Source organism: Leptopilina heterotoma, unplaced genomic scaffold (assembly GCF_015476425.1).
Source record: "Leptopilina heterotoma isolate Lh14 unplaced genomic scaffold, ASM1547642v1 Lhet_121, whole genome shotgun sequence".
Lineage (NCBI taxonomy): Eukaryota > Metazoa > Arthropoda > Insecta > Hymenoptera > Figitidae > Leptopilina > Leptopilina heterotoma.
In genome coordinates this window covers 619,318-631,494 of record NW_025110839.1, presented here as the reverse complement: position 1 = coordinate 631,494, position 12,177 = coordinate 619,318, and the positions used below count along the sequence as shown (strand labels likewise).

The window sequence follows — 12,177 nt, the reverse complement described above, 5'->3', positions numbered from 1 at the left end:
AATAATTTAACGAAAAAAAAGATAAAAAAAATGAATCCTATTTTTAGACAAATTGACAACTATTTTTACTTTTAAAAAATTATCTACTTCATGACACTCTACTGATTGAGCTCATTAATTCAAGTGTAATCCATATTTTTCAATAGATAAATTGTATATTTATCTTATCATAAGATAAACTTTTCAGTAGCATTATTAATATTATTCCCATAAAAAAATCGAAAATCCTCTATATTACAGAGTGTAAATAATCGACTGCCTGATTTCTTAGCGATAGAAAAATTAAAAAAAAAGTGTCCCTGAAGTTAGCGTCGAAGATGAAAATGTCACTAATTTCACTCCGTTCGTCCACCTCAGAAAGCCTAGAAAAGATAAAATTTTTCCGAAGTTTTTAGATTAAAAAAGTTTAGAGTAAAATCTTCGGAAAAATTGTATTCTTTTTCATTTCGTGAAAAAATTATTTTTCGACACTCAGCACCGACGCCAAATTCAGGGACCTAAAAAATAGATTTGTTTTTAAAACAATGTTCAAATGTCTCTTAAATAAAATAAGTATTTCAAAAATTTCGTAATTCTTAATGGACACTGTCCGTATAAATGTTATAAGTAAATAAATAAATTCGAATTAATTGGAATAAATAAATTGTGAAAAATTTGCAAATTTTCTTTTTTTATAATAATCAACTTTGAGAATCACTGACATCACTGACCTGTGTGTGTCTCATAACTTGAGACTATGTATATGTACGCAATATACATTACAAATACATGTACTCACTGTATAATATCAAACCACAAAGGATAGGTGAGGTCGCGAAATTGAAAAAAGTAATTTACTGTGATATAGTTATATAGGTATATGTTCTCAAATACTACTCGGTTCATTTTATACATTTGCCCTTTATAATAAAAATCATATAAGCAATTTTTTATCGCCAAATTGAAGAATTAAAAAGTCAATTATTTTCTCTGTATAATAATTTAATTTAAAAGTTTCTCCAAAACTGATTATCCTAAATCTATATTAATAATAAAATGTTGACACAAAAATTTAATTTTGTCATTCCCTGATTTTCATACAAAATTTTGACATTTTCTTTGACTAAAAAAATCTGATTTACTCTAAAAATTATTAGATTCAAAAAAATATTCATTTTTATTTACGAATTTCTTTACTTGTAAAATTATTATTCAAAAACATTAATTATTTCATTTTTTAATAAATATCTCATCATTACTATTTTTCCGTATAAGAATTAAAATTCTTCAAAACATTCAAATTCAAACCTTTATGAAATTTAACAACTTATAAGAATATTTATTATAAAACATGAAGAAATCGATCACTGCGAGTCTTCGACTCGGAGTAATTTGCTTCCTTCATGTTTTATAATAATTAAATACGACCGAGTGATAAAATCATTATTTTATATTCTAAGAATATTTTGTTACTGTAACTCCTTTAAAATTATTTTCCTCATTTCAATTCAATTATAATTTTCTAGAATTTTTAACTAAAATTCTTCTTTAAATCAATTTTTATTAGAAAATTCAACGAAAATTTAATTATTTCAATATAAAAATAAATAATTCATTAAAAAACTGAATTTTTTTTGGAATTAAATTCTTATAACCATTTTATCAACAAATTTTTGAATAATTTAATTATTTTAATAAAATTTTTAAGAATAATAAAATTTTTCGAGAAATTGGATTAAAATTTTATTAAAAAATTTCAATTCTACGATAAATTTTATTATTTTTGAAAATAATTGAATTCCTAAGAAGAAATTTATTAATTTATGAAAATAATTTAATTCCAAAAAAGAATTTTATTAATTTATGAAAATAATTGAATTATTGTGAAGAAATTTGTAAAAAATTTGTAAATAATTGAATTCCTGTGAAATTTTTATTATTTATGAAAATAATTAAATATTTGCGTAGAATTTTATTAAAATTTCTTTTAAATCAATTGAATTCTTTTGGAAAATTTTATTAAAATAGATAGATATTAAAAATCATTGAATTGATGAAAATATTTAAAATTGTGCCAGAAGTTTAATTAAAATTTTTAAAAATCATTGAATTTCAGAGTATAATTTTATTATTTATAAAGATAATTTTGCAAAGAATTTTATTACTTTTAAAAATAATTGAATTTCTGTAATTATTTGTATCTTCTTCAAAATTCAATTTTTTTTAGTGTTTTTAACTAAAACTCTTCTATAAATCCATTATCTTTAATAATTAACTAAATATATATATATATATATATATATATATATATATATATATATATATATTAAAAAATTTAAATAATTTCAGAAGAATTTAAATTATTAAAATTTTTCCAAAATCTAAGTTTTTTAAATTTTCTTATTTGAATTCTTTCAATTATTGAATGTTATTCAAAATTTTTGAAAATAATTGAATTTTTCGAGAATTTCCTGATATTAATTGAATTCTTGACAAGAATTATATTAAAATTTTTGAAAATAATTTAATTCTTGCAAAGTATTTTATTAAAATTATATTGAAAATAATTCAATTATTACAGAGCATTTTAACAAACTTTTTGAAAAATAATTGAATTTCCTCGAAGAATTTCATTATTTATGAAAATAATTAAATTGTTTCGAACAATTTTATTAAAATTTTTGAAAATAATTATATCCGTTCGAAGAATTTTATCATTTATGAAAATAATTAAATTCTTTCAAAGTATTTTCTTAAAATTGTATTGAAAATAATTCAATTCTTTTTCTTATGAAGAATTTAATAAAACTTTTTTAAAAATAATTGAATTTTGTCGTGAAATAAAATTAAAATTTTTGAAAATAATTGAATTTCTGTCGAGCAATTTTATTAAAATTGAAATAATTGAATTTCTGCGAAGAATTCTGTTATTAAAATAAAATTCCAGAATTCAATTCATTCTAACATATTTTTAAAAAATAATTGAATTGTGTTAAAGAATTCAATTAATATTTTAGAAGACAATAAATAATACAATTTAGTTAATTAGTTAATAAGTGACATTTTTTTAAACTTTGAATATGAAATTATTCAAAAATTGAAGTTGATATTTGAAAATAATTTAAATTGTATCAAAATTAAATTTTGTAATTTGCTTTTCAAGAATAAAAAAATTGAATGCAACGTAACATTTGCTAGTTTTCTTTTAATAAACTATCAAACTTGTTTCTTATTTCTATTTGTCTTATTTAAATATATATTTAAAAAGACAAAAGTTCATTTCTTCTATTTTAATTAAAAAATTTCCTTTTTTTCAATTTATTTTCATTTTCAATTCGGAATATAAATATATTACTTATATTAAATTATAGTTCATGTCTTTCGACTTTGAACGTATATAAGTAATATAATTAACTTAAAAAATCTCTCTTAATATTGATTCAAATAATTTAAGAATCTAATTGATAACTACGCTAGTGGACCATTGACTATACAAATAATAATGCAAGGCACTTACCAATCACTAATTTGCAATTGAATTTTCAACAATACACAGAAAAAAATTGAGTATAAATTTTTCTCCGTGAATTGAAGGAAAAAAAAAGAGTTATGTAATGATATAATAATTTCGAGAAAAGGATACATTGAATCATGTCCTGAATGCTGAGGGGTGAAAGTTCATCCTGCGAGGAATAACAGGTTGTGAATTCTTTTCTGAGGTCATGAAAGTAGGAGTAATGACTTGGCAGTTCGATTTCTTTATTACAGGCTTCGGGGTGCAAACATTGTCTTAAGGGTGCTTGTCCATCGACAATGAACCGAGGCGTACTTCCGGCAGCTACACACGTCAACGAGGACCACCACGTTTCAAACTGAAAGAAAACCAAAATTATTACTTTCTATTATCGACACAAAAAATATTTTATATTTCACTATCAATACGAAAAACTATTATTTTTTATTATCAATACAAAAACTATTTATTTTTACGATCAATAAAAAAAAACTATTTCTGTTTTTATCTATACAAAAACTATTACTTTTAAAAATTAAAATAAAAAGTTATTAATTTTTACTATCAATACAAAAACTATTACTTTTTAATATCAAAAATAAAAATTATTAAAATTAAAGAAAACCATCAGCATAACAATTTTCTTTTTTTCTTCTTGCCTTCTTTCTCATTTTCGTTCTTTCTTCTTTTTTTTCTATTTGTTCAATTATTTTTTATAATTTTAATAAAATTTTTTATGAAAATCCAATTATTTTCAATACAATTTTAATTAAATTGTTTGAAAAAGTTCAATTATTTTTAAAAATTTTGACATAATTCTTCTTAGAATATCAAATATCTACATATTTTCAAAAATTTTAACAAAATTTTATTTTAAATTTTAATATAACAAAATTCATTGCAAAAATTCAATTATTTAATTTAAACAATAATGAGTAAATTTTTGGCAAGAATTCAATTATTATCGTCATAAGTAAAAACTTCGAGAGTCTTTGTTGAAATCTGATTATTTTCAAAAATTTTAATGAAACTCTTGACAAAAACTCAATTATTTTCAAAGATTTTAATAAAAATCAAGACATAAGAATTCAATTATCTTTATAATTAAAAATCTCTAAAAATTATTTATAAGAATTCATAAATAACAAAATTCTTTCTGGGAATTCAATTATTTTCAATACAATGTTAATCAAATTTATCGTCAAAATTCAATTACTTTTTAAATTGTAATGAAATTTGTCGAAGGAATTGAATTTTTTTCAAAAATTTAAATAAAATTTTTGGAAAGAATAAAAATATTTTCAAAACTTTTTAATAAAATACAATAATCTAGAATTTAATTAGCTTCATAAATAATAAAATTCTTTGCAAACATTCAATTTATTATTTCGAAAGATTTTAATAAAGTTCAAGACAAGAATTCAATTATCTGTATAAATAATAAAATTCTTCGGAAAAATTCAATTATGTAACTATCTTCATAATTAATTAAATTCCTTACAAAAAACCGATTATTTAAAGAAATTTTAGTAATATTTGTGTCAAAAATGTAATTATTATCTAAATAAATAAAAATCTTCGAAATTCTTCGTCGAAATACAATTATTTTCAATAATTCTTGACTAAAATTCAATTATTTTCAAATATTTTAATAAAATTCAATTATTTAATTATATTCTTGACAAAAAATAAATTATCATCGTCAGAAATAAAAACCTTCAAAATTTTTTGTAAAAATTCAATTATTTTCAAAAATTTTAATAAAATCCTTGCCAAAAACTTAATTATTTTCAAAGATTTTGATAAAAAGCAAGACAAGAATTCAATTATGTATAAATAAAAGTCCTTAAATTTCTTCGCCGATATTCAATTATATTAAAAAATTTTGCACAAAAATTGAACATAAATTCATAAATATCAAAATTCTTCCTGGAAATTCAATTACTTTCAAAACTTTTTGTAAAATTTGTGTCAAGAATGTAATTATTATTTTAATAAATAAAAATCTTCAAAATTCTTCGCCGATATTCAATTATTTTCATAAATTTTAATAAAATTCTTCATAAAAATTCAATTATCTGCATAAATAGTAAAATTCTTCGCCAGAACTTCAATAATCTTCAAAATTTTAATAAAATTCTTCGAAACAATCCAATTATTTTTAAAAATTTTAATTAAATTCTTCGTGAGAATTCAATTATTTTCATAAATAATAAAATTCTTATTTTTATAATTGAATTTTTAAAAATTAGAATAAAAAATTTTAAGAATTACTTTTTCAACAATTTTTTTAGAAGTTAATTTTTATAAATTTTCATTTTTAAGATTTTTTTTAAAAATTTGTTGAGAATTCAATTATTTTCAATATTTGCAATTAAAATTCTTCAAAAGTTGATTTTCAAAAATTGTAATAAATACCTTGAAAAAATCAATTATTTTCAAATTAAATTTTACAAAATTTGAATTATTCGAAATATTTTTAATTGTATATTTAGAAAATTTAATTCGAAAAATGATTCAAAAATAATTTTTGAATGATTTGTCTATGGTTATCTTTCACACTATAAAAATCGAAGTAAGTGCATTTTTACTGAAAATGTGATATTTTGTTGTAATATTTGGTAGAAAAGTCAAAACAAGTCGCAATTTTTGAAAATAAATCGAAAAAGTCATAATATCCGAGGAAGAAAAGAAGAATAAAAAAAGCTTGTTTTTTTATTTTATTTTCTTCTTTTTCTCTTTTGTTTTGTTCCTTTTTTTATTTTTTCCCCCTTTGTAGCTAATTATTTTTCAACAACAATAATTCAATTGAAAGTGAAAAAAAGGTAGACACGGGAAATAAAAAAACAAATTCATTTTTTGTTGCGTCACTCTACTATTTCATTTTCTTCCCATTTACGAAAATGCTTTTGAGGAAGTGACTTGTTGAATTCTTGGTCCTTTTGAGAAAATAAAACTTTAAACCGTGTGTTCCCATAGGGACTTAAAAGGTTTCGTCGGGCCAGGAATTTTTTCTTTAACTTTAAAAGGGACGATTACCTTTGCTTGTATACAGTTATATTGCATTTAAAAGGAACTACCTGAAAAAATTCCTGACACTCTGACCCAATCCGAATTCGAAGGCAATTTTATTCTTTAAATCCACCCAACAGGTTGTTTTTCCTTTTTAATTTACAACATTTCAAGGCACAGGGAAGATCTTCTCAATTTCAACTTTTGAACAAGTGTCAAATTTGAAACTGTTTCAAACATTTTTCGTATTATAGTCTTTTAACTTTTAATTAAATTCTCTTCACAAGATTACAATTATTTTTAAAACTTTTATTTAAATTATTCGCAAAAACTCAACTATTGTCGTACATAATAAAATCCTTCGAAGAAATTTAATTATTTTTAATGCCATTTTAATAAAAATTTTTAATGTATTTAGTTAATTTCAAAATTTTTAATAAAATTTTTCAAAACAATTCAATTATTTTCAAAAATTTTAATAAAATTCTTTAAAAACATTCAATTATTTTCAAAAATTTTAATAACATTATTTTTAACAATTCAATTATCTTTACAAATCATTAAATTCTTTGCCAGATTTAATTATATGTTTAAAAACTGTAATGAAATTTTTCGAAAGAATTCAATTATTTTAAAAAATTTTGATAAAATTCTTTATAATAATTCAATTATTTCCAATACAATTTTAATTGAATTCAACATAATTCTTCGCAGAAAATGTCAATTATTTTCAAAAATTTTAATAAAGTTCAATTACCTTCATAAATAACAAAATTTTTCGCAGAAATTCAATTATTTGAAAAATTAAAAAAATCCACTGCAAAAATTCAATTATTTTTATAAATAATAAAATTCTTTGCATAAATCCAATTATTTTCAATACCATTTTAATAAAATTTCTCTTAAAAATGTAATTATTTTCAAAAATTTTAATAAAATTCTTTACCTATAAGAATTTATAAATAACAAAGTTCTTCCTGGAAATTCAATTAATTTCAAATTAATTTTTATATAATTCTTCGGCAAAATTCAATTATTTTTAAATATTTTAATAAAATTTTTCGAAAGAATTGAGTTGTTTTCAAAAATTTTAATAAAATTCTTGCAAAGAATTGATTTATTTTCAAGTTTTCAATAAAACTCAATTATCAAGAATTTAATTACTTTAATAAATAAACAAATTCTTTGCAAAAATTCAATTATTTAAACAATTTTTAGTAAATTGTTGGCAAGAATTCAATTGTTATCGACATAAATAAAAATTTTTTAAATTCTCAAAATTCAATTATTTTCAAAAATTTTAATAAAATTCTTGCAAAGAAATGAATTATTTTCAAAAGTTTTTAATAAAATTGAATTATCAAGAATTTAATTACTTTCATAAATAAAAAAATTCTTTGCAAAAAAATTCAATTATTATTTAAACAATTTTTAGTAAATTGTTGTCAAGAATTCAATTATTATCGACATAAATAAAAATGAAAAGATTATTAATTTTTTTACAATAATTTTGCAAGTAACTATTTTTGTTTTGGAATGTTAAATAAAATTTACAAATTGAATTGTGATTTTTAATTCAAACCAATATCGTTTAATTAATCTTTGTTAGTATTTTATCTTTAAAACATTAAATTAGAAAATTTCATTAATTTTTATATTGAAAAAAAAATTATTATTATATTTATAATAAAAAAAAAATTTATAGGAACAAAAAGGTGGTTTAATTTCTTCACTTGAGAACGTCAAAATCATCACTAGGTGGCGTGGGATCTGATTTTATCAATTGAACTGCCATCTAGCAGTGACCTTGGTGTTCTCAGGTGGAGAAGAGCAACTCCATATTGAATCTCAAGTTGTTCGTAATTTTACAATTGTCTACGATCAGAAATTCAATCTACAGAGTTTGACAATTGATGTGTAAATATAGATTTCAATTTTGAATTCACTTTAATTTGCAATTTTTATGGTCTATTTTTTTTTAAATTTAAATTAGTCCTGGACTTAAATTGTTTACTAAATAAATTGATTTTTAAAATCTCAGTTAATGCAATAGTGTATACAATTGTCAATTAGTAACTTGTTTCAACAAAATTCTTTTAATTAAGGAAAAAATAACACAAACATAACCTTAAAATGATTTGTTTCTTTCGGAAATGACCTTTATTTTATTCTTCATTCAAGAAGAAGAAGAAGAAATCTTTCTTCGAAACGTAAATTAAATTTTTACCCTTCTTTAGAAATGAGAAAAGAAACAAACAGTATACGCACATTTAAAAAGTGATTAAAGCGTTTAGAGTGTTATGATAATTTAAATGCTTTACATACGGTGTAACAAATATAAAACGATATATGTAATTAAATGATTACGTGGCGCACAAAAGCACAAGGATAATGCCCCTATTACATGTGCAGCTTTTGACAACGGTGTCGATGCACCTTGCTACCCGCATCAAGTGAAAGGCACAATTTATACAAGCGCTAATTATTTCAGAATAGGTTTCAGATATACATATATACATTTTCTTTAAACCGGATAAATAAATGAAAGCAGGTCGAAGTTAAAAACCTTCATTTCCTTCCAATTTTATCCTCGCGAAAATATTTTAACTTTATTCCGACTTTTCTTCTAAACAAAATAAGGTCCTCTAAGAAATTATTCTTTACACAAAACTGAACTGTTTTCAAAATATAATATTCAATATATTTTAGATTATAATTCACTACATTTTTCCCAAAAAGAATTCCTGGTCATGGATTTATTTTTCAAGAAAAAAAAAATTTACTAAAAATTGTTCAAGAAAAGTTTTTAAAAAAATATGTGATGCGCTTCAAAGAAGGTATGTCCCTGAAGTTAGCGTCGATGCTCAGCGTCGAAAACTATATTATTTAGAGAGTTTACAGATGAAAATGTCACTAATTTCACTTTTTTCATTCAATTTGAGAATTAAACAAACATCAGGGCACTTTTTAACCTAAAATCTATGAAACAATTGTTTCATATTTCTTTTGATTTCATCAAAAAAATTGTTTTCGATGCTCAGTGTCGACGCTAACTTCAACGACCAGAAAATTTTCGATCTGAAGAATTTAGACAAGAACTAAAAGAATTAATTTATTTTCACAAATAACGAAATTCTTCGAAGGACTTCAATTGTTTTTAAATTTCTTAATATAATTAATTGCAGGAATTCAATTGTTTTCATAAATTTTAATAAAACTTTTGGCAAGAATTCAATTGTTTTCAAAAGTTCTTATTAAAATTCAATTATCTTCAAAAAATGATAAAATTTTTCGCAAAAATTCAATTATTTAAACAATTTTTAGTAAATTTCTTGTCAAGAATTCAATTATCTTCATGATTAAAAAATTCATTACAAAAAACCGATTACTTTTAAAAATTTTAGTAAAATTTGTGTCAAGAATGTAATTATTATCTAAATTAATAAAAATCATTAAAAATTCTTCGTCAAAATTGAATTATTTTTAAAAGTTTTAATAAAATTCTTGACCAAAATTCAATTATTTGCAAAAATTTTAATAAAATTCAATTATTTTCATAAATAACAAAATTATTTAAAAAAATTTTTTGTATATTCTTGGCAAGAATTCAATTATTATCATCAGAAATAAAAATCTTCAAAATTTTTTGTAGAAATTCAATTATTTTCAAAAATTATTGTAAAATTTATGTCAAGAATGTAATTATTATTTTAATAAATAAAAATCTTCAAAATTCTTCGCTGATATTCAATTATTTTCATAAAATTCATAAATTCATAAATAACAAAATTTTTTACAAAAATTAAATTATTTAAACAATTTTTAGTATATTCTTGGCAAGAATTCAATTATTATCGTCACAAATAAAAATCTTCAAAAGAAATTCAATTATTATCAAAAATTTTAATAAAATTCTTGACAAAAATTCAATTATTTTTAAAGATTTTAATAAAATTCAAGACAAGAATTCAATTATCTATACAAATAATAAAATTCTTCGCAAAATTTTAATTAGTTTCAAATTTTTTGATTAAATTCTTTGCAAGAATTCAATTATTATCGTCGTAAAAGAAAATCTTCAAAATACTTCGTCGAAATTCAATTATTTTGAAAAATTTTAAGAAAATTCTTGAGCCTATTCAATTATTTCTAAAGATTTCAATAAAAATCAAGACAATAATTCAATTATTTTCATAAATAAAAATCTTTAAAATTCTTTGCCAAAATTCAATTATTTTCAAAAATTTTAATAAAATTCTGGACACAAATTCAAATATCTTTATAAATAATAAAATTCTTCAAAAAAACTTAATTATTTAAACTATTTTTAGTACATTCTTGGCAAGAATTGAATTAATATCTACGCAAATAATAAAATTTTTCTCAAAAATTCAATTAATGAAAAATTTTTTAGTACATTTGACGAGAATTCAATTATTATCGTGATAAAAAAAATCTTTAATATTCTTCGTCAAAATTCAATTAATTTCAAAGATTTTAATAAAATTCCAGGCAAAAATTCAGTTATCTATACAAATAATAAAATTCTTCGCAAAAAATCAATTATTTAAACAATTTTTATTAAATTCTTGTCAAGAATTCAATTATTATCGTCATAAATAAAAATCTTTAAATTTTTTGTTCGAAATTCAATTGTTTTCAGAAATGTTAAGAAAATTCTTGACACAAATTCAATTATTTTCAAAGATTTTAATAAAATTCAAGACAAGAATTCAATAATCTTTGTAAATAAAAATATTTAAGACAAGAATTCAATTATCTTCATAAATAATAAAATTCTTCGAAGTAATCAATTGTTTAATTTGTTTTTAATAAATTTATGGAAACGATTTAATTATTATATCATAAATAAAAATTTTCAAAATTCTTAGTAGAAATTTCATTATTTTCAAAAATTTCAATAAAATTCTTGACAAGAATTCAATTATTTTCAAAGATTTTTATAAAAATCAAGACATAAGAATTTAATTATCTTCATAAATAAAAATCTTCAAAATTCTTCGCCGAAATTCAATAATCCTAATATTCAAATATTTTAATAAAATTCTTCACAAAAATTGAACATAAGTTTAAAATTCAATTATTTTTAATATTAAATGAATAATTATAATTATTAACGCAATTATATTCCTCGAAGGATTTAATTATTATTAAAAATTTTAATGAAATTCGAAGCAATTATTATAGATTATTTCAGTTTTATAAAATTATAAAAGTCATTTTTATCCTAACTTTTAGCGGAATTTTGACATTTACCAAACTGGAATCTTTTTTTATTCTCTACAGAAAAGTCAATCAAAATTAAGAAAAACTTTCGCATTTTTAAAATTTTTTCCAGATGTATAGTAAATAAGGAAAGTACACAACCATACTTTTAAGGCAAAAATAACACAACCAACCTAAAAATAGTTTGCTTCTAAGGTAGTGTGTACATAATTAAAAAGCAACTTTTAATCAAGATAAACGGATATCACAAACCTAATCTATATAATTAATTTGCTTCTAAGATCCCTTTTCTTCAGCGCAGCGAAAATAAATACTTTCAAAGTAATTTGTAGATAATTCAAGAGAGGGAAAAAAGAGAATTTAAAAGAAGAAAAAAAAGAGTCTATATTTAGAGAAGAGAAAAAAGAGGAAAAAAGTATCTAATT

At 20.4% G+C, this 12,177-nt stretch overlaps 1 protein-coding gene across 2 annotated transcripts in view; it reads right to left on the bottom strand.

The window, feature by feature from the left end:
• LOC122511686 (RNA-binding protein fusilli-like) overlaps positions 1-12,177 on the bottom strand; it is a 111,295-nt gene that overhangs the window by 51,210 nt on the left and 47,908 nt on the right. For both annotated transcript variants that reach the window (XM_043627096.1, XM_043627102.1), the window contains one exon: positions 3,623-3,851. In XM_043627096.1, the coding sequence (XP_043483031.1) occupies positions 3,623-3,851 (229 nt within the window). The remainder of the gene's footprint in view (positions 1-3,622; positions 3,852-12,177) is intronic.